The 24425-nt window shown below is 43.6% G+C and overlaps 1 protein-coding gene across 1 annotated transcript in view; it reads right to left on the bottom strand.

The window, feature by feature from the left end:
- The window catches only part of cfap54 (cilia and flagella associated protein 54), a 1315566-nt gene that overhangs the window by 646 nt on the left and 1290495 nt on the right, over positions 1-24425 (bottom strand). The window contains exons 66-69 of the mRNA XM_069909968.1: positions 19268-19438; positions 13341-13447; positions 7779-7950; positions 4578-4652 (exon numbers count right to left, since the gene is read on the bottom strand). Coding sequence (XP_069766069.1) covers positions 4578-4652; positions 7779-7950; positions 13341-13447; positions 19268-19438 — 525 coding nt within the window. The remainder of the gene's footprint in view (positions 1-4577; positions 4653-7778; positions 7951-13340; positions 13448-19267; positions 19439-24425) is intronic.

Below are 24425 nucleotides of genomic sequence, written 5' to 3' on the forward strand. Positions count from 1 at the left end.
GTCATTAACAACACTTTTCCAAAGCCTCTCTGAAGTTATGACAAACTTTGGCAAAATGTTTTGTACTGAATTTCATCTTGCACCTTGCCCCCACATGTATGTGTCAAAATAAAGTTATTCTGTGCCATAAATAAGGCCACAAAGACCTGTTTGAGGCTCCCTCACTAAAGCTGAACCATATAATGCCCTTATGATCCTTTATCATCATCCACAAAACCAGTTTCCAATAATTGGCAAAGGTTCCTGTTTAGAACCTGCCCCCTCCCCCCTCCCACCCTTCCCCTGCAGCCAGGAGGGCACAGGTCCCAGTTCCACTGATTGAGGTCCTCCTGCTGCCTGCTCCAGTCACTTTCCTGGAACTGACCATAACACTAGTCATACAGCCCGGAAAAGGCCAATCAGCCCAACTCCCCCACACCACCTACTTGTATTTGGCCCATATCCCTCCAAAACCATCCCATCCATGTAACCATTTCTAAAACATTGCAATAGTACCTGTCTCATATGCTTCATCCACCAGCCAGTTCCATTCACCCTCCATCCTCTGGGTAAAAAAGTTACCCCTCAGGTTCTTATTAAATATCTCCCCCCCACCTTAAACCCATGTCCTCTGGTTTACTGATTATCCTGCTCTGTGTTCACTGGGTCTGTTCCTCTCATGATTTTGTCCACCTCTATGAGATTCCACCCCCCCCCCATCCTCCTGTGCTTCAAGGAATAAAGCCCCAGCCTGCTCAACCTCTCCCTGTAGCTCACGCAACATCCTTTCAAATCTCTGAACCTTCTCCAGCTTGACAACATCTTTCCTGCATCATGTAGAGCAGAACAACACATTCCTCCAAATGGGGTCTCACCAACTGCCTTATACAACTGCAATATAACCTCCCAGCTTCGAGACTCAATACCACTAGTTGTGAAGGAGCAGGGTAGACATCCATTCTGCACTAATGTGTCAGTCTACTGTGGGGCATGACAGATGTTGGCAGCTCATGGGTAAAAGGGTTCATTTTGGGATGGCTTGGAACTTGCAATCCGACTAGGTTGATATTAAGAATAAATGACTGTATACCATGCATAGGCCAGCACAGTTGGTGTGGTGGTCAGCACAACACCTTTACAACACCAGCTACCAGGACCGGGGCTTGAATCCCGTGCTCTCTGTACCTTCTGCCGGTGTCTGCGTGGGTTTTCTCCGGGGGCTCTGGTTTCCTCCCACCATTCAAAACATACTGGGGGGTGTAGGCTAATGGGTTATAAATTTTGTGGCAAGGACTCATAGGCCAAAATGGCCTGTTACTGTGCTGTATGTCTAAAAATCATTACATTTCATATCTTTCCAATCATAGTTTGATGACTTTCTTCCCAGTCTCATATTAATTGTGAGTATTGCGTTCAGTTCTGGTCTCCTCATTACAGGAAAGATATAGAATAGATGCTTTGGAAAGCGTGCAGAGGAGATTTACCAGAATGTTGCCTGGATCGAAGCAACGGAGGATGAGAGGTGACTACACAGAGTTATACAGCAGGTCCTCATTTAAGTTCTTGGAAAATGCTACTTTACTGAAACTACGTTAAATGAAACTAATTTTATAGCAGAAAAATATCACTGAATTTTATTTTTAATCTTTTTATTTTTGTTTTTCATCAGTGTTATAAAGAAGTGACTGAACAAAATGACGTTGTTCATGGACTTACTGTGTAGGATTATGGGGGCATGGATAGAGTGGTCAGCCAGAGCCTTTTTCCTCGGGCTCCAACTGCCTTATACAACTGCAATATAATACCAGAGAACATCTGTTTAGGGTGAGTGGAGGAAAGTTTAAGGGAGATGTCAGAGGTGTGTGCCCGGAAATGCTTTGCTGGTGGTAGAGCAGGGAGTTCTAAAAGACTCTTAGATAGGAACATCGATGTAAGAAAAATGGAGGTTCTGGCCGTGAGGTAGGGAAGGATTAGACTGTGTCAGGTAGGTTTACATGGGTCAGCACAACCTATGGGCTGAAGGCCCTGTACTGTGCTGGAATGTTCTATGTTCTGTACCCCTTGGAGATCTGTGTGAGTTTTTCTGCAGGTTCTCACAGCAACTTTTGGAAATGGGAGTTCGTGGACAAAGGGCATGAAGATCTTCAGCAAGGATGAAAATGCTTCTGCAGTTTCAGCAAAGGAGAATAGGGCACTGGATGGACTGAAACAAACTGATGAAGATCGTGGACCAGCTGCACTTAAAGTGGGTAAATCATCTGGTCCAGACAGGATATCGGATGAGAGAGATTATACCCTGGTATAATCTTCCAATATCAACAGTTTCTGGGGTGGAGTAGAGGATTCGCAAACATCTTACTCCCTTGTTCAAAAAAAATTGGCAAAAATCTGTGGTTTAATTTAAAAAAAATGTAGACATTCAGCACAGTAACAGGCCATTTTGGCTCATCCATGCTGCCCAGTTTACACCCTATTAACCTACACCCCCTGGAACATTTCAAATGATTGGAGGAAACCAGAGCCCCCGGCGAAAACCCATGCAGGCACTGGGGAGAATGTACAAACTCCTTACAGATAGCATGGGATTCGAACCCGATCGCTGGCACTGGAACAGTGTTGCGCTCTGGTCTAGCACAGCACAGTAACTGGCCCTTCCAGCCATGAGCCCGCACTTCCCAAATACAATAATGTGACCAATTAACCTACTAACCCCAGATGTCTTTGGAACGTGGGAGAAAACTGGAGCACCCAGAGAAACCCACACAGTAACTGGGCGAATGTACAGGCAGCAGAAGATTTGAACCCAGCCGCTGGAGCAGAAATAGTGTTGTGCTAACCGCATCACCCAAGTCAAAATCTCGGTAGTTGGAAAAGTTGTGAAACTAATAATGAGGGACAGATTGATATGTCATTTGAACAAATGTGGATTGAACAGACTAAGACATCATGGATTTGTAAAACCTGCTGGAGTTTTTGGTGAAATAACAGAGGATCAATGAGGCAGGTACTTCCAAAAGGCATTTGATGCAGTACAATTGCAGAGGCTTGCCATCGCTATTGAAGGTGATAGAATAAAAGGGAAATAATTGACAGTATGACAGTATGGAAGGAAAGTGGCTGAGTTACAGAAGACAGAGTGCAGTGGTGACGTATTCTTTGGGGAGAGGGAAGTCCTCCCTAAAGTTCATGATTTGGATGAGGAACAATCCTGCAGTAAAGGGCTTCTGGGATAACCGTGCATGGAGTGAACCCAGAACCCTAACACAACCTTAGTCCTGTACCAGGTAAGATCAACACAATGTCAGGATGGGACAGTGGCATTTCTGACCTACATGGATCAGCATTAAAAACTGCCAGGACCGTTAATAACACCATATAACCACATATAACAATTACAGCACAGAAACAGGCCATTTTGGACCTTCTCGTCCACACCGAACAAAGTACTGTCCTCTAGTCCGACCTCCCTGCACCTTCCCCATAACTCTCAATTCCCCTCCCTTCCATATACCTATCCAATTTTTCCTTAAATGACAAAATGGACCCTGTTACCACTACTTTACCTGGAAGCTCATTCCACACAGCCACCACTCTCTGAGTGAAGAAGTTCCCCTCATGTGACTTCTAAACTTTTGCCCCTTAACTCTTAACTCATGATCTCTTGTTTCAATCTCTTCTACCCTCATTGGAAAAAATCTATCCACATCAACTCTATCTATCTCCCTCATAATCTTAAATACCTTCATCAAATCCCCCCTCAATCTTCTATGCTCCAAAGAATAAAGACTCAATTTGCTCAATCTTTCTTTGTAATCTAGAATCTGAAACCCAGTAACATTTTCGTAAATCTTCTCTGCACTCTCTCTACCTTGTTGATATCCTTCCTATAATTTGGTGACCAGAACTGCACACTGTATTACAAATTTGGCCTCACCAATGCCTTGAACAGTCTCAACATTACCTCCCAACTCTTGTATTCTATACTTTGATTTATAAAAGCCAGCCTATCCACATGAGATTCTACTTTCAGGGAATGGTGAACTGTTATTCCAAGATCGTTCTGCTCCACTGCATTCCTCAATGCCCTCCCATTTACTACGCATGTCCAGTTTGATTATTCATTTCAAAATGAAGCTGTTCACACTTCTCAGCATTAAACTCCATCTGCCATTTTTCAGGCCACTCTTCTAAGCAGTCCAAATCCTCCTGCAATCTTTGAAAACCTTCTTCATTATCCACAATTCCACCGATTTTAGAATGTTTACTAATCCAGTTTACCACCCCATCATCCAGATCATTAATGTAAATGACAAACAGCAATGGAGCCAATACAGATCCCTGAGGCACACTGATTATCACCGGCCTCCAGCCTGACAAACTTATCCACTCTGACTCTCTGGCATCTCCCTTCCAGCCACTGTTGAATCCATTTGACTAGCTTCAAATTAATACCTAATGACTAAACCTTCTTAACTAACTTTCCATGTGGAACCTTATTGAAGGCCTTACTGAAGTCCATATAGACAACATCCACTGCTCGACCCTCACCAACATTCCTAGTGACAAGGAGAGAAACAAATGATGATCTGTGACCATACCTCTGCTTCTGGCTTGATCGCTGATCCAGGAAGGAACATTTCTTTTATTTCTCTGCATAAACTCATAACCATCTCCTGTAAAATGGGTCAGAGCATTTGAAATTAACAGTATAATAAATTTTACAGGCTGAGTCACATTAATATGAAAATAACTATTTACTGTCAACAGTGTACTCACTGGGAAAGATGAATCTTTGTTTGAAAACAATAGATTATGCTTTTGAAAAATATCCCTTTGCATGAATTATTGATAATAAATTATGCAACCCTTAATCCATATTCCTGTATTGATAATTATTATATTGTAGTGGCCCACAAACCAAGTCATGACCCAGCTCACAAAATGGCTGGTGAACATGGTGAACGCAAGGGCATTGCAGGGATCAATGGCTGCCATCCCATATGACCTCCTGCACTGTGGGAAACAGCTGGCAATGGTGGGAATGTCAGCCAGTTGGAGGCTGGCGCTGCAATAAATCAGTATTGGTTACCCAGGCAGATCCAACCGGCAGTTGGACCCAAAGATGACGGACCAAGCCAAACAGCTCTCCATGCGGTCTCGCTCAAGCTGCCAACGTTCTGGGTGTCACAGCTACACATGTGGTTTGAAAAGGCCAAGGCCCAGTTCTACCTCCAGCAGATCACCGCTGCTGAACCTGCTGCTTATACGTAGTGAGCTCGTTTGACCAGGACACGGCAGCGAGGGTTATTGATTTCTTACGGAAAATATGGTGCCCTCAAAGAGGACTTCAGTGACCCGAGAAAAGATACAGCCTGGGCGTCGTGCACTGGAGAGCAAAAAAATAAAATCAGTGCCTCAGTGAAACTGATCGTCAAACCCCGACCACAGCCGACAACAAGGCCACAGCAGACGGAGAGGCAAGTGGATCCCCCTACCCAACCATATTGTTATTACCATCAATGATGGGGTGCAGGGGCCCGTTAATGTCCCCCACCCCACGCATTAACAGGAAACGCCATGGCCAACTGTCGTTAATCACTGGCGCGGTTGGCCAACGTGAGAGCCTCCTCCACGTGTGGGACCCTCTGTTGGGAAGGTGGTTCCTCGTGCCTCAAAATATTCTATAAGATTCATGAAACACAACCTACCATGCACAAAGCCATGCTGACTGTCCTTAATCAGCCCATCACTGTCCAATACCCATATATCCTGTCTCTCAGACTCCTTCCAATAATTTATCCACTACAGGCGTCAGGCTCACTGGCCTAGAATTACCTGGTTTATTTTTGGAGCCTTTTTTAAACAACGGGACAACATGAGCTATCCTCCAATCCTCTGGCACCAGACCCATGGCTAATGATATTTTGAATATATCAGCCAGCACACTGAAATTTCTACACTAGTCTCCCTCAAGGTCTGAGAGAATATCATATCCGGCCCGGGGGATTTATCTACCTTTATTCACTGTAAGGCAGCAAGCACCTCCTCCTCCTTAATCATGATATGTTCCATGACCCTTCTGTTTGGTTCCCTTCCTTCCTTTACTCAGTTTCCTGAGTAAATACTGATGGAAAATAAACTGTTTCAGATCTCCCCAGTTACGTGAGGCTCCACACACAGTTGACCACTCAGATCCTCTCGGGGACCAATTTTGTCCCCTACTATCCTTTTACACTTAATGTACTTTCTCAATGTATATTATTCCTCATTGAAATAATTGATTTAAACATAGCCATAACACTGAATGCATGGTCTTCTGTCCTCCTGCATGCTTCTGAGTCCAGTTAGCACCTCAAGGTATTGGAAAGATACAATCAATTCTGCCTGCATAAAACACTCTAAATGTGGTGGAGGAATAACAAAATCAACATTAGTGGCCTCTCCCAGGCCCACAATGAGGCCCTCGTTACTCTTGATTTGCTGAGTTGGCCAGGCCACATCATTTCCATGTGGGCACCAGTTCCCAAACAAAAGCCTCTGTTCTGACCTCTGACCTAGGAAGAGTTTACCAGGCAAACTGAGGAAAACATGCAAGGACGAGATTATCATAGGTCAGAGAACTACATCCCCATTTATGGATCATGACCATTCAAAGTAAAGGAGCATCAGGGATGGAGATATGATTCCTTGCAGAAGCCCAGAAGGAGAACACCCCTTCACAAATGACCCATCTTGCCAGCCCATCAATCACCCTCTGTCCCAGCCACAGAAGAGTGTGTGCCGAGCAGGGGGAAGCCACCCTCAATCCGGAGGAAAAGCCTGGACTGTGAAAGAGGCTCCAAGGAACAGCAGGAATCCTTGTCCTTCGTGTGAATGCTGTGTGACCTGCTGTGGTTCTCCAGCACATTGGTGTATTGCACTTCACCTTGGCATCTGCAGACTTTCTGGTTTAACTCCTGGAACAGCAGATCTTTCCCTGCCCCTCCATTTCACACATTGCATTAATAGGCATGAATGTTTGCTTGCCAAACACCTTGACCCAACACTTAGACTGAATTCTATTTCAAAAGGGCTCTCAATAAACTAAAAATTTGTTCCATTTCGACAGCCCTTCTAACTAATATGCAACTATATTTTTGTGGTGATACAACCACCAGCCTACTGCAGGGGGCGACCTTTGTACCTGCAGGAAGTCCACCTGGGAGGCTGACTCCACCTGTCCAGCTGTCAATCAACCGACCTGGATATAGACCATGAGCCGGCCTCTCCTGAGCCAGTCACACGTGGAACCATCGAGACTGAAACTGGTGTACAAGACTTTAAGTGGATTAAAGCTTGTAGTGCATTCTCTGTGTTTTGTGTCTGCTTGCTGCACTACAGTGCATCACAATTTTGCAGGGGGGAGTTCTCTTAAAAGTTCTTTTGTAAGATTACACTGTTATTTTCCTGCTACAACTAGATGTTCTCCTGTAGTGCTCTATCTTGGAAAATGAGAAGGAAGAAATGTAATGCTTACATTTGTATAACAGGTGATGGTTATATTTGTACCCACAGTCAGTATTACTTAACAGATACATGCAGACACTTCTAATGCAAAGTGCTTTATCAATGGTGATGACCCTTCAGAAGGAAACATTGCACATTACAAAGGGCACATCAGTTACAATCTCAGAATTGTTGATAATGACCTTAAAAGCAATTAATGGGCTTCCAAAATAATCGAATGATCTTTTTAAAAAGATAATAGAAGTTACAAATTAAAAATAAGAAATGCAACAATCATATCTCTTTCAACTTACTTCAATTTGTATTGGTAATTTTCTATTGTTGTGTGCAGAGTCTGTTTGAGTGGTCCTTTGCATCAGTCTGTTAAAATTGCGCTGAGTTGATGAAGATTTTGGAAGATCTGGTTGCAAGTATATCTCAGCTTTTAGCCTTAACGCAGACAGTTTCTTGTTGAATAAAAATATTCTGAAGAAATGGACAGACGAGTTCACTGTCGATTGGAATGCAAGACTACAGGTCATCAACCCATCCCTATCTCCAGCAATTGCCCTTTCACTGCAGGGACTAGCAACAAATGGGAAAGAAGTTACTGAAAGAGATCCTGTTCCCCGCCCCCCCCCCCCCCCCATTCAATGTCAATTGGCAGCAGTTTGAGTGATGTGATTTCCCTCAATGTTAACAAAACAAAGTGTGCTAAAGTACACACCCCCATCTGCATCAGTGACACTGAGGTGGAGATGGAAAAGGGCTTTAAGTGTTTAGATGTAAATATCATTAATTTTTACAGATGCATCACTGAGTTAGGCCATTTGGCCCATCACTGTCAATGCATCACTGAGTGGAACAGGAAATGTGCCTCCTAAACCTGCTGGAAACTGCACTGCATTATGAACACAGCTCAGGCCATCACACTAGCCAACCTCGCCTCTATTGGTTCTGCCTACACCTCCCACTGCCTTGGGAAAGCATCCATTGCCTTGGGAAACTGTGCCAGGGTGGCATGGTTAGTGTAGCGGTTAGTGCAACACTGTTATAGTGCCAGTGATTGGGACGGGGATTGAATCCCACATTTTCTTGAAGAAGTTTGTATGTTCTTCCCGCGTCTGTGCACCAGGGTTGTAGGTTAATTGGGTGGTATGGGCTCGAGGGCTGAAAGGGCCTGTTACCGTGCTGTAGGAATAAATTCAAAAATTTTAAAGTTGATTAAGAGACCCATCCCACTTTGATCTCATTCTCTTCTCCCCCTCCTGTTGTGTATGAAAATGCACCGTTCAAAGACAGTTTATTTCTGCTTTTATCAGATCATTAAACGGACCTCCCATAAGTAAAATGATGCTACCCCTGCTTTAGATACTTTAAATTTGAAACATCTTTTGACTCTCAGTCTTTTTCCCAGGGTAGATGACTCTAGGAGGAGAGAGAAGAGGTTTGAAGTGGGAGCCCATGGTGTTATGAGAAAGGTGTGAACATTGGTTGACTGGCAGAAGTGGAGAAGGGCTTTACTTCCAGGGACAAATGGTGTTCCGCAGAGGTTGATAATGGGTTTGCTAGTTTTCACACTGTGTGTAAATGATTTAGGTGTTGGAATTGTTGGCTTTATGGCCAAATGTGGAAGTATTGAGGAAGTAGAGTGTCTGCAGACAGATTTGGACAGGTTGGGAAGATGGGCAAAGAAGTGGCTGATGGAATACCGTGTAGGGAAGTAGGGGTTAGCACAATGCCAGCAACCTGGGTTTGAATCTGGCACCGAGTTTCCTCCGAGTGCTCCACTTCCTCTCCTTTCAAAATGCTCGGGGTTTGTGGATTAACTGAGGTATTTGTGTGCTAAGGATTCCTGGGCTGGAAGGGCCGGTTACCATGCTGTTATGTCAAAATTTAAAACTGTATGGTCACGCACTCAGATAGGAGGAATTAGGACGTGGACTGTTTTCTAAACGGAGAGAAAATTCAGAATGCAGAGGTCCAAAGGGACTTGGGAATCCCCATGCAGATTTCCTGAAGGTCAACATGCAGATTGAGTTCGTCATAAGGAAGGTAAAAGCAAAAATGTAATGATGTTTCGAAAGAGCAGTTTTGGGCTGCGTTATCTAAGAAAGGATGTACAGGTACTGGAGAGGGCCCAGAGGAAGTTTACAAGAATGATCCTGGGGATGAAAGGTTTAAAGTATGAGGAGCATTTGATGGCTCCAGGCCTATACTGGCTGGAGTTCACAATGATGAGTGGTGTTGTGGGGGGGGGGGGGGGGGAGGAAACTCATTGAAACCTACCAAGTATTGAAAGGGCTAGAGAGAGTGGCCATGGAGATGATGTTTCCAGTTGCGAGAGAGTCTAGGGCAAGAAGGCACAGCCTCAGAATAAAAGGATGTTACTTTAGAACAGAGAATCTGTGAAATTCTTTGCCACAGATGACTGTGGAGGCCAAGTTATTGGGTAGGTTTAATGTGGAGGTTGATGGGCTCTTGATTTGTAAAGATGTCAAAGGTTATGGGGACAAGGGGACAAGGCAGGAGAAGGGGTTGACATGAAGAATATATCAGCCATAATATGAATGCTGGCACAGACTTGATGGGCCAAATGGCCTAATTCAAAACCTATCTCTTATGGCCTTTGATCAAATTGAAACTGAAGGCAGAATAAGAGAAGCAAAATTTTTAACAGCTGTTTTGAAACCCAAGATGTTCTGGGATTGTGTGTTTAGATGCAGCTCACATCTTCACCCTCACTCAGTGCTAAACACAAACTCCTGGAGCAGCATCAGTGGGAGAAAACGAATGGCCAATGTTTTGCACTGGAGCAGGATTACAGAGAGAGAGAAGTCAGTGTAAAGAGGACAGGAGGGGGGGTAGCTGCTCAACCCACTGAGTTTCTGCAGCAGATTGTTTTTGGCTACACATTCCAGCATCTGCAGTCCCATGCGCGTCTGTGGTCCCGTGTGTGTCTCTGCAGCCAGGTGTGTGTGTGCCTGCAGTCCCGTGCATGACTCCGCAGTCTCCTGTGTGTCTGCAGTCCCATACATGACTCTGCAGTCCCATGTGTCCCTGTGTGTCTGCAGTCCCATACATGGCTCTGCAGTCCCATGTGTGCCTGCAGTCCCCTGTGTGTCTGCAGTCCCAAACATGGCTCTGCAGTCCCATGTTTGTTTGCAGTCCCCTGTGTGTCTGCAGTCCTGTCCATGGCTCTGCAGTCCCATGTGTGTCTGCAGTCCCCTATGTGTTTGCAGACCCGTACATGGCTCTGCAGTCCCATGTGTGCCTGCAGTCCCCTATGTGTTTGCAGACCCGTACATGGCTCTGCAGTCCCATGTGTGCCTGCAGTCCCAAACATGGCTCTGCAGTCCCATGTGTGTCTGCAGTCCCCTGTGTGTCTGCAGTCCTGTACATGGCTCTGCAGTCCCATGTGTGTCTGCAGTCTCCTATGTGTCTGCAGTCCCGTACATGGCTCTGCAGTTATATGTGTGTCTGCAGATCCCTGTGTGTCTGCAGTCCCGTACATGGCTCTGCCGTCCCATGTGCGTTTGCAATCTCGTGCGTGTCTGCAGTCCTGTGCGTGTCTGCAGTCCTGTGTTTGTCTGCAGTCCCGTACATGAATCTACAGTCAGTGGTCAATGTGCAATATCATGACATCTATGGAAGTAAATTTCAGAGGTGGAGTCCAAGTCGCTAATTTGTTTCACACTGAGCACTATTGATCTGAAATAGTTAAATACAGAACATAAAACATGGAAGATTACAGCACAGTACAGGCCCTTTGGCCCGTGATGCACCAACCAATGTACTGAAGAACAATCTCACTTTTCCTACCTCACACCCATAACCCTCTATTTTTTCTGTCATCCATGTGCCTGTCTAAGAGTCTTTTAAATGTCCCTATTGTACAAGCCTCTACCACTCCCCCCAGCAATGCCTTCCAGGCCCCCACCACTCTCTGTGTATAAAACAACATATCTCTGGCATCTCCTTAAGTAGAAGTTTACTGGTATTGGTGTCCACTCTATCTCAGCCTCTCAGAATCTTATATTTAGTAACACCCCTGTTATCTGGAATTCAAGCAACTGGCAAAAAACATGGAAAATAAATAGGTAAAAAATGTAAAATTGGTGCAACTCACTGTTAGTTCACCAATCACACAAAACATGCAATTGGAAAGTTCACTTCTCCAGCATCAAACAACCCACAGTGGTACCGGTTGTCAGGGGTTTTATGGACCTTTACTAAGTCGCCTCTCATCCTTTATGGCTCCAAAGAGAAAAGCCCTGGCTCAGTCAACCTTGCTTCATAAGACATGTTCTCCAATTCAGGAAACATCCTGGTGTACACTGTTTTGACTTTAAACCATGTACCAAGAATGAAAAACATTCAGCTCATTCATTCAAGGAACTGTAAATAATGCAGGATCATCAAAAGAAAATAGGAATTCCTCATCTTGCACAAGAAAGATAGAAGGAACTTTTAAGTTATTCTTAACTTTTAAGTTGTCCAAGCCTGAGATTCAGTTTAATTTATTTATTTGTTTCTTTTACTATCATAGCAAAGGCAAAGAATGAAAATTGTTTCAATTATTGGGAGACTGAAGTAGATACATGTAAGAATTCTCAGAAAAATATGAAATACTTTTTTGGTTTCTTTGCTTGGCTTCGCGGACGAAGATTTATGGAGGGGTAATGTCCACGTCAGCTGCAGGCTCGTTTGTGGCTGACAAGTCCGATGCGGGACAGGCAGACACGGTTGCAGCGGTTGCAAGGGAAAATTGGTTGGTTGGGGTTGGGTGTTGGGTTTTTCCTCCTTTGTCTTTTGTCAGTGAGGTGGGCTTTCAGCCTTTTTCTTTCCACTCACATCCCACTTTAAGTGATCCCTGTGCCATTGATGCTCTGTGATGAGTAAGGGATTGCTTAAGGTGGGATGTGGGTGGGAACAACAAGTTTGAAAACCATTGTTTTAATCGTACCTCATTGACTTGTTATGTGCACAGTTTCAGAACTCCAAAGGAAATGGGCCATTGACAATTTTTCTCAAGCAAAATATTTCAGTAACAATTGGGTCTAGAGCAGTGGTTCTCAACCTTTCCTTTGTGGTGATATGTAATTACATCACTAGGTTATCAGGGGTCATCCCAGTGACCTTGTATATAAAGCAGTCCAGAGGTACAGTCTGGCCTTCGAGGTTTGTCTTGCAGAGAGACAAGACCTCTTAGTGTACATATCAGTTTATTAAATTGTACCAGGATGACCCCTTGTGACCTAGTGGTGTAATTATATATACCCACACCCTTCCCACTCACATCCCACCTTAAGCCATCCCTTACTAATCACAGAGCACTGATGGCACAGTGGGATATGAGTGGAAAGAAAAAGGCTGAAAACCACGGTTTTATACCAAAAAAGTATTGCTCTAGACTCAACTGTTACTGAAATATTTTGCTTGTGAGAAATTGTCATTGGCCCATTTCCTTTGGAGTTATGAAACTGTGCACATAACGAGTCAATGAGGGACAATTAAAATTAGAAAGGGATTGGAAAGAAAAAGTTTGAAAACCACTGAATGACATCGCTATTTACATGCAAAAGAACATTGATATAATGCGGACACACAAAAACTGAAGATGCTGGGATCTCAAGCAAACAAAGAAAGGTGGAGGCATTCAATGGGTCAGGCTGCATCAAAACTAGGCTCAAAACGTTGACCCTTTCTCTCCACGGATGCTGCCTGACCCACTCACTCCTTCTAGCTGCTCATTGATTTCAACATCAACGTTGCTCCTCTTCAGATAATTACCTTTCTGCTATGATCATCACGACACAACTTCACCTGCTGATTTCTAAAAATCATATATACTGACAAAAATGCATCTTCAATACCTTTTTAAGTAAATCCACTTGTAACCACAGAAAGCATTTGTCATGGTGTTGGTCCTGACACTGATCAGTGTCACCGGCTTAACATTGTAGGCATACAAAAATATGATCTGGATGAAGCAATCAAAACACAAAATTTTAGGTTAAGCTTCTTTTTGTTTTCATCATACATAAATAGTATTTACAATATAGTTTTGTTCTCTTTGGTTCTTCCTTTTGACCATTGCAAATTTTTATTTCTCAAGCCACATCCTGGAATGAATGAATCAATGTTTAGAGTCAGTTATATGGCACAGACATTGGCCCTGAGCCCAACTCATACATACCTGTCAAGTTGCCTCCTTACACTCGACCCATTTGCCTATATTAGACTAAAATCCCTCTATCCTCTTTATCACACTGTCTCAATGCCTATTACATGTAATTGTCAAGTTGAGTCAAGCTTATTGTCCTCAGTGCAAAACATGCAGACACTCAGCCAGACATAACATACAGATAATGATCCTGGTGGATCCTGTTGATTGTGGGGAAGGGAGACTCCAGTGTATCACTCTTATGGTCCTGTGGATTGACCTCTGATCCATTTCTCTGCAGCAACTATACCATACTGTGACGCAGTCCTATAGAAGATTGACCTAATGGTGACCAGTAGCCTTGCCCGATTCAGTCTTCTCAGGAAGTGCAGTCACTTCCTGACAAGTGAGGAGATGTGTGTCTACGATAGGTCACCGGTTAAGGAAACTCCAAGGAATTTGGTCTCCATTCTCTCTACTACAGTATTATTGAAGTGTAGTGGAGGGTGGTCATTCCAGGTCCTGCTGATGTCCACGATCATCTCCTTCATCCTGTCCACATTGAGACTCAGGTTGTTACTCTCGCACCACGTCACGAGATTTTCCACCTCTTCTCCGCAGTGCGACTCATCATTGCTGCTGATGAGCCCAACGACTGTTGTGTCATCTGCAAACCTCATGACTCTGTTGCAGCTGGATCTGGCCACGCAGTAGCCCAAACAGGAGCAGGCTGAAAACACAGCCCTGAGGTGTGCCAGTGCTCAACATGATGGCGCTCGACATTCTGCTCCTGACCCAGACAGACTGAGGTCTTTCCGTTAGGAAGTCCATGATCCAATTAAAGAGAGGAGTGTTGAATCCCAGCGAGGACAACTTCTCCACCAGTCTCTGGGGAATGACTGTATTAAACATTGAGCTGAAGTCAAAGTTTGGCGTATGAGATATCGTTCTCCAGCAGGGCCAGAACAGAGTGAACAGACTGGGCTATAGCATCACCTGTAGAACAGTTTCAGCTATAGGAGAATTGAAGTGGGTCCAGCATCTCTGGGAGGTGGGATTTGATGTGATCCATCACCAGACGTTTGAAGCAATTCATAATGGTGGTTACAGGATGATGGTGGCTCTCCTGAACCCTATGGGAATGATGGACTGCTGCAGTGAGGTGTTGAAGATGTGTGTGAAGACCTCTGTCAAATGGTCAGCGCAGTCCTTCAGTACCCGACCAAGTATGTGGTCTGGTCCCACCACCTTGTGTGGGTTCACCTTGGATAAGGTTTCGCTCACATCAGCCGCAGCTAGGCAGGAGAGCCTTTCTCAGGGAGACATGGAGCTGTCTTTTGTGTCATCCTATTCTTCTCATCAAACCGTACATAGAAGATGTTCACCGAAATTGTACCCACTTTGACCATTTCCACTGGCAGCTCATTCCACACATCCACAAACTTTTGTGTGAAAATGTTGCCCCTTTTAAATCCTTTCCCCTTGAATATCTTCATCTTGAATCTTAGCTCTTTGAGGTGAAGCAGAATTTTATATACATCGTCCACTGATGCGCTGTCCATGGTTCCAGATGGTGACGGTGTGGCAGTGGCTGCAGCAGCTTCTTCAGACCCGATGCCTCCACAACAGTTAAGTAAAGAGCTGTGCAACAATTCTTAATGAATGAACAATGGACGGTAGAGAGCTGTGGAGATGTGGAGCTGTGGAAATGTGAGAACTGCGAAGTAAGGTACAGACCTACAGCAGAAAGCTGCAGGGATGCTCGCCCTGGTCCGCTGTGGTGATCAGCCCTCTGTTGCAGGGACGAGGTCTCCAAACTTCAATGTCGTTTGCTGCTGGTGGCCGAGGAGGAGACGCAGTGGCGTGCTTTGCGGAGGTGTGCTGGTGTGGGCTGTGTTGTGCACCTGGCTGAGTGGATCTGGAAGTCTGTGCGTTCTGCGGTGAAGGTGTAGGGCAGCTCAAAGTGGCCGTGATGAGTGGCTAGCAACCCACAATATCCCTCTCACTCCAGGGAGGCTGCCAGACATGCTGATTTCCTCTAGTAGTTTGATTTTTGCTTGAGATTTTAGCAGATTCTCCTCTGACTTCCTCGAGTTCATGCCCTCTATCTTTAGACCCTCTTACCCTGGGAAAAAGACCAGGGCCCTTATCTGTGACATCATGATCTGAGAAAGATGGATACGGTCACCTCTAATGCTCCAGGAAAAAAGACTCAGTGCATCCAGTCTCACCTTATACCTCAAACCATCCATTCCCGGGAATATTCTTGTGAATCTGTCCTACACCCTTTCCAGCTTTCCTTTAGCTGGGGGAACCAGAGCTTTACACAACACTCCAAAGGTGGTCTCATTGTCACCTTGCACAGTTGTAGCACGACATTCCAACTCGTGTATGCACTGCCCTAACCAATGAAGGCAAACATGCCAAATGTCTCCTTCCCCAAATGGTCAAACTGTTTGGGGACCTTTTGGTGACTCTATACTTGTAGCCCTCGTCTTCCTGTTTTACGACACTCTCCAGGACCCTGTCATTTTCTGTAGAGGTCTTGCTCTGGTTTCACCTACCAAATCACAACAAAATTCCATCTGCTATTCCTTCCTTGACTTAATTCCAAATTAAGCAGGATCCTGTTGAACCTTGATGTAGTGTAGATGGCAGAGAGTCATGTGACGTTTCTGTCTGGGACCTGGTGGGAATGTAGATTTAGGGATGGTAACATAAGCTCTCCATCTGGACCTAGATGGAAATTGCATGACCTGCCAATCAAAGGTGGACTCTGCCCACCTTTTAGTGCACACATAACCAATGGCCCATTTTAATCACCTTGTGATGACCTGGGCTGGACTCTCTAGCTACTGTACTATACAGACCACCATGTACAGTAGATCTTCCTCTTTTGCTCTTCAGCCCAGAGACAACACTGGATGAGTAGTTGGAAAGAAATGGATTACAGAGGGGCTGATGTGGGCCCAGAGTAGACAATGAAAAATTGGCAGTGTATAGTATTCCTTGGTTGTGACAAGTCTGCTTAAATAGTTACTGGTATCGGCCGTGTTAAGCCAGATGTGATTGGGTTATAATGTGTGTGTGTGAGAGTTTAAACAGTCACTAGTATTGGCCGTATTAAGCTCGAAGTGACTGGGTTGAAGTGTGTTTGTGTGTGTGTGTGTGTGTGTGTGTGTGTGTGTGTGTGTGTGTGTGTGTGTGTGTGTGTGTGTGTGTGTGTGTGTGTGTGTGTGTGTGTGAGTGAGTGTGAGTGTAAACAATTACTGGTGTCGGTTGTATTAAGCCCGATGTGACTGGGTTGTTCTGTGTGTGTGAGATTGTAAAGAGATACAGGTATCGGTCATGTTAAACCCAATGTGACTGGGTTGTACTGTGAGTGTGAGAATGTAAACAGTTACTTTTATCAGCCATGTTAAGCCCAATCTGACTGGGTTGTACTGTTTGTGTGTGAGTGCAAACAGTTACTGGTATCAGTCTTGTTAAGTCCGATGTGACTGGGTTATACTGTGTGTGTGAGAGTTTAAACAGTCACTGGTATCAGCTGTGTTAAGCCTGAAGTGACTGGGTTGTACTGTGTGTGTGTGTGTGTGTGTGTGTGTGTGTGTGTGTGTGTGTGTGTGTGTGTGTGTGTGTGTGTGTGTGTGTGTGTGTGTGTGTGTGTGTGTGTCTGAGTGTAAACAGTTACTGGTATCGGCCGTGTTAAGCCCGATGTGACTGTGTTGTACTGTGTGTGTGTGAGAGAGTGTAAACAGTTATTGGTATCAGATGTGTTAAGCACGATGCGACTGCGTTGAACTGTGTGTGTGAGAGTGTAAACAGTCACTGGTATCGGCCGTGTTAAGCCCGAAGTGACTGGGTTGTACTCTGTCTGTGTGTGTGTGTGTGTGTGTGTGTGTGTGTGTGTGTGTGTGTGTGTGTGTGTGTGTGTGTGTGTGTGTGTGTGTGTGTGTGTGTGCGTGTGTGAATGTGAACAATTACTGGTATCGGTCGTGTTAAGCCCGATATGACTGGGTTGTACTGTGTGTGTGTGAGTGTAAACAGTTACTGGCATCGGCCGTGTTAAGCCCAATGTGACTGGGTTGTACACTGTGACACTGTAAACAGTTACTGGAATCAGTCGTGTTAAGTCCGATGTGATGAGTTGTACTGTGTGTGACTGTGTAAACAGTTAATGGTAATTGTCGTGTTAAGCCTGATGTGATTGGGTTTTACTGTGTGTGTAAGAATGTAAACAGTTAATGAGTTTCTCCAGCATTGTCTTTTCACTTCAATCACGGTGTCTGTAGACTTTCGTGTGTTACACCTCTCTCTACATATGTGTTCCTCTATCTCCTGCTGACTACTGGGGTGTGTGGGGGAGTATAATCCAATATAAGTGATCACCCCCTTCCTATTTCTCAGTTCCACCCATATAGCTTCATAGTATGATTCCCCCAAATATCCTGAATTCTGCAGAGTTCTCTTTATCAAAAATGCATCCACCTCCCCCTGCTCTCTGACCTCCACGCCTGCCTCCCATCCAGCATCTATATTCCAGAACATTAGTTGCCAGTCCAGCCCTCCCTCTACCAAAGCTATGATATCCGTTCATGTTTCTACCCATGCTCTGAGTTAATTTGCCTTCTGACAGCCTTCTTGCCTTGAAATACATTCAGTTTAGTCAAATTTCTTGAGCTATTGACGATATACTGTACTTTGGATAAGGTGTCATTCAGAATGCTGGACGATAGAGAGTTGTTCCATACACACAAAGGAATTTTCTTTTAGTTTATTTCATTAGAATACCCGAAGAATTTTCAGGTCATAAGCATCAATTGTTTCATGTGAAAACGCAATGCTGGAGAAACTCTGCGGTCATCAGTGAACTTTATGTGGAGCAGGAGGATTACGAATGGGGAGCAGTGAGAGAGAATCCCACAGAATTCCCTTCAGAGACTTCTTCACGGGAAGCATCTCTTAAAGAGATTTCACAGAGTTTTGCAGTTGACTGAAGTAAAACACGAGAGTCTGCAGACACAGTGAATGAACACAATGTTGGAGGGACTCAGCTGGTCAGCAGGGATTACACATGGGGAGATGCTCCACATAAAGGAAACTGTTTGATCCGCTGAGTTTCTCCAGCATTTTGTTTTTACTTCATTCACAAGGCCCTTTCAAACTGCAATGCAAAATGGGGTTAACCAGACAATTTGCTCAGTTTGCACCCCAGTTACGCAGTAGTTAGAAAGGGTCTGACCCAGACAACCTCGTTGGAATCCAACAGGGTCCCTGACTAACCTCAGTGGAAGTCGGAGAACTCAGTTAAACCTATCTAGGTTGCGTCCACAGGTGATTTGAAAATGAAAACGCCAACCCACTTATTCAGCACTTGTGTGCATGTGTCACCGGGCAGCCAGCATCCAAACATCTGGCAGTACCTCTGGTGAGTACGTGGTGTTGGCGATTTAATGGGTAGATCCCCTGCAATTAAAAAGGTGCTTCCAGCACCTTTGCCCGAGTAATTGACCCTGGTCCCAGGAGGGCGACCCAGATGCTGCAGTTTAAAAGGGGCTACAGTGTCTGCAACCTTCGTGTTTTGTAATTGTTTCATGTGGTTTGACCACTTCTTTGTCATTTGCATCTAGTTAATACCTTCTGGGTTTCACAACTTGTGGAAGAAATTTCCAAAGGTGGCATGTACCACTGGACACGTAATTCTTTGTCTGTAGAATGTACTGGCACACTTATCTGAGGAGTGATTTGACCAGTGTTACTGTTCAGTGATGTTGTTAGCATATATTCTCCAAAGACACTTGTGTAAATCTGAAATACACAAATTACAAAAAGTTAACATTGCAACTGATATCTTCCTCCAGCAATAAGTTCAAGTTAGTCATCAACCTGCCTTACCCACATCTCCTCTATTTCGTACACCTCCACCCTGGGTCCCTATGCCCTTAGACGAAACAAGGACAGGATTCCCCTTGTCCTCACCTACAACCCCTCCAGTCTCCACATTCAACATATTATCCTCTGCAATTTCCATCACCTACAACATGACCCCACCACCAGACACATCTTCCCCACTCCTCTTTTGCTCCCTCAGGGACTCCCTTGTCAACTCATGCCTTCTCACCAATCGCCCTCTTGGTAGCTACCCCAGTGGCTGCAAGCAATGCTCCACTTGCACCCACACTTCCTCTCTCACCACCATTCGGGGGGCCCAAACAGTCCTTCCAAGTGAAGCAACACATCACTTTTGAATCTGCAGGGCTCATCACCCACTTTATCGGGTGCTCTCATTGTACTCCATTGGAAAGAACAGATGTAGGCTGGGAGATCATTTCATTCACTCTGTCCACTGCAATCATCTCCCAGCAGCCAACCATTTTAATTCCATGCCCCATTCCCATACTGCTAAACCCAGGAGGAAAAACACCTCACATCCAACCTGGGTACTCAACAACCAGATGGCCAACCTCCAGTTTCCCCATCTCTCTCTATTTCCCTATCCCTCTGTCTCCTTTTCTCCTCCAGCTCTGTAATCCCTTCCCTCTCCACAGAGAGTTCCCCTCCAGCCATATCTCTTCTGCCCTCCACCTGTTGGCTTGAGTTCCTCCCCCTGCCCCTCTCCCTTTCTCCCTCCCACCTTTTCATTCAGATGACTGTCTGCTTTTCGCTCATACCTTGGCGAAGGGCTCTGCCACCTTGTCACCCTTTCTTTCCTATAGATGCTGTGTGACCTGCTGAGTTTCGCCAGCACTGTTGTGTATGGCAGTACAATCCCAGTGTCTGCAAACTTTCCTGTTTAACAAGTGTATTATCACCTAACAAAACCTCATAATGAGACAAAACACTGCTCCTCTGGACCACGGTACGCACACATACACACGCGTACATATAAATCTAGTATAAAATAAATATAACTAATTATTTTGGAATAACTTATTCATTTCATTTATAAAAGACCCGAAGTTACAGGATACCGTTAATCAATCGCACAACCTGTGGGAAGATGCTATTTTCTGAAAACATTTATTAATATCGTGAGGTTTATAAGATATGTGACCCATCTAATCTCTTTTGCAATAATAGCTTTTGATTCTTTCAATTTTCAGTTTTCAATTGCCAAGCTAAAACTTTATGAGCTCATTCCCCCAGTTCATAATACCTGTTTACTTTTTCCATTCTATAAGATTGTGATGTATTATACTGTAACTTTTTATTCACTAAAATTCTTCTTTTTTCTTCTGATGACTATTTTTCTAATTCCTTTTCTAAGGTCGATATTTCTGTCTCTAAATTATTAATTTCTGCTTTTAAACTTTAGAAGAAAAACTTATTATCCGACAACAAATATACGTCTTCATTGCATCCCAGAGAATAAATTTATTATCCATAGAGTCAGCATTAAGGTCCAAATACAGTATAGTTTTATTTGATTTCTAATAAACTGACAAAAATATTTTTCAACAGCATACTATTAAATCTCCATCTAAAACTTGTATCCTGTTTATTTTCTAAATCTAATGCTAAAACAAAGGAAAATGATCTGATATAAGCCTTGCCTTATATTGAACCTGTTGTACCCTATCTTGCAGTCTTGCTGGTAACAAAACCATAATTCTAGAATAGAATAAAATGAATAATCCCTTTCTCTAGGGTATATCCTTCTCCAAACATCAACCAAATTCAAATCTTGCCTTAATGACAAAGTTCTTTTTGCTGCCTTAGATTTCAATACACCTTTTGTATATCTATCCAACAAAGGATCTAAACAGAAATTGAAACCACCTACTAAAATATTTTCATTAGATTCCTCTATATTTAGAAAAGTTTATTGTATAAATTTACCATCATCCACATTTGGAGCATAAATATTCATTAATGTCCACTGTTCAGAAAAAAATCTGAAACTTTTCTACAAGAATATTCTGTGAGACGAACTGCCCCTCTACTGAGGAAGATTTCCTAACATGGGATATATTGAAGGCTTATTTAAGGGGCCAGATAATACCAAGAGCATTAAAAAGGGGCACATGAAGGAGGTTAATGCTTTAGAACAGGACATACCTCAACTGAAAAAGGATTATCAAAGAGCAGGCACAGAAGAAAAATATAGGAGTTTGGTGAATAAAAAGCTCAAATATAATAAGCCACAAACATACAAGACAGAAAAGTTGATTTTAAGATCCAGACTATGAGCTGGGGAAGAGGGCCTACAAAGTCTTGGCCTGGCAGGTGAGGGTGGGAGAGGCCTCAAGAATAATTAATTGGGTTCAGACAGGGAAAGGCAAGATCTCATATAAACCAAAGTAAATAAATAAAACATTTGGAAGCTTTTATAAGGAATTGTGTAAATATGAGTCAGGGGGTGATCTTACCAAAATAGATGATTTCTTGCTTTCATTGGAACTACCAAATTTGGATCAGGAAGAATGAGAGGAGCTGAGTGTCCCTTTCTCTAAAGAGGAGACTGCATGGACCCTGAGCTCTATGCAAGATGGTAAACCATCGGGGGAGGATGGTTTCCCCACCGAATTTTAAAAAGAATTCAAAATCTTTTAATGCCTCTTCTTATGAAGGTGGTGGATCAGGTGGCGAAGACACAAACCCTCCACAGCAAACATCATGGTAATTCCAAAAAAAAAGACAGGGACCCACTGAATCCCACCTCGAATAGATCCATCTCATTATTAAATCATTGCAAAAGCATTGGACAATACGTTGGCAGAATATTTGCTAAAATTAATGAATCCAGACCAAGCTGGATTTGTAGAAAGGAGACAATCAGCAAACAACATAGCTAGATTGCTTAACACAGTACATCTGGCACAGTCGGGGGTGGATCCAGGAGTGGCCATAGCTCTGGATGTGGAGAAAACCTTTGACAGATTAAAGTGGGACTTTTTGTTCAAGATACTGGAGAAATTTGGATTGGGTCACACATTTGTTAACTGGGTGAGGACACTTTATTGTAAACCCCAAGAAAATAATGATTATAAATGGGCTGATTATGTATGTTTCACGTGATAATTATAATTTTTTAATTAATAAGTGGTTGTTATATTCAGAATATTTAAATTTCAATTTATATTGATTAGATTTTAATATGTATATTTAATTTTTCTTCAATATTCTTTTTTTTTCTTTCTTTATGGCTCTCCTTAGCAGAGTTGGCTGAAGTGGGGGGGGGGGGGTTCTTTTCTTTTTTTTCTATATTAAAAAAAAATCATGTTTATGGTTAATTGTTGTATATGTCATATATTATTTGTTTTTTTCAACAAATAAATAAAGTTAAAAAAAAATGGACAGATGTCTCGAGTATTTCCTTTGAGCAGGTCCAGTAGGCTGCGTTGTCCAATGTCCACTGTTCATACTGGCAAATGAGCCACTGGTGGAAACCATTCAGTGGGATCCAGGCATAAAAAGGTTTAGGGTGGGCCAGCCAGGTGGAACACAAAATCAACCTTTTTGCTGATGATGTGTTAGTATATTCGACAGACCCCGGGGGTGGGGGTGGGAGGGTGGGTGGGTCCTTGGCCAGGTTGAGGACCACACTGAAAGAATATGGGAAGGTCTCAAGGTAACAAGTAAATCTGGACAAAAATGAGATTATGCCTTTGACGAATGAGGATTATAAACAATAAGAACAGAGGAGTCAATCTAAACGGTCACAAGAAGGCATTAAACATCTGGGGATAAAAGTGGACAAGGATTTGTGCAATTTATACAAACTTAATTATCTCTCTTTGCTCCAGAAAGTTGAGGAGGACCTTGCTAGATGGAGAATTCTGCCCATAATGCTGTTGGGCAGAGTTAACTGTGTCAGAACAAAGGTGATGCCAAGGTTCCAGCACCTTTTTCAATTGTTACCTATTTTCTAGCCACTGGACTTATTTAAGATGCTCAACAAATGTGTCAGGAGGTTCCTGTGGAACAATAAAGTGGCTAGAATCTCCATGGAAAAATTGACTTGGGACTATAATTGGGGGAGGTGGGGGGGGGGGGGGTTAAAATGACCTGATTTCAAAAAATATTACCAGGTGCCTCAGGCAAGGTTTATTGCCTCACAAATTGGACCACATGAAGTAGGTGAAAAGATAGCAGAGGAGTTTATATACAAATGGGACACTAAATTAATCTCAAAGAAAACATGGCAAAGAATAAATCAATGTATTGGATTAAAGGTGGGGATATCTCCCAAAATGCCCTTGACCCAGAACAAGTTAATTCCTTTGACTCTGGGTAATAAAATCCTGGGCACCTGGAGCCAGAGAAGGATCAGGTGTATCGAGGATTGTTACAAGCGAAGGCAGCTCATGTTATTCGAGCAGTTGAGGAACAAATACGATTTGTCCAATAGAACATTCTTCTGTTATCTGCAAATAAGATATTTCTTAAGGGAAAAATTGGGACCATCTATGACCCTACCTAGATGTAGTAATGAGGAGATTCTAATTCCACAGGGGAATGTGTGTAAATTTAACTCTAAGTTGTATTACATATTCCAAAGTGAGGGACTGAAGCCGGGCTTACACAGGTTGAGGGAGAGATGGGAGTTTGGCTTGGGAACAATAATCGATGAAGATTGGTGGCAAGACCCGTGTCTGGACAGTGTGACTGGAGTCATCAATGCCAGGTTCAGGTTGGTGCAATACAATTTCTTGCACCAACTGTACTTCACACCACAATAATTACATGAATCAAAGCCAGACATTTCAGAGATGTGCTTTAGGTGTGGTGTGGAGTTTGGAACCATTGTCCACTCCACCTGGCTCTGTACAAGGGTGAGATCCTTCTGGGAGGA

Source organism: Narcine bancroftii, chromosome 13, assembly GCF_036971445.1.
Source record: "Narcine bancroftii isolate sNarBan1 chromosome 13, sNarBan1.hap1, whole genome shotgun sequence".
NCBI lineage: Eukaryota > Metazoa > Chordata > Chondrichthyes > Torpediniformes > Narcinidae > Narcine > Narcine bancroftii.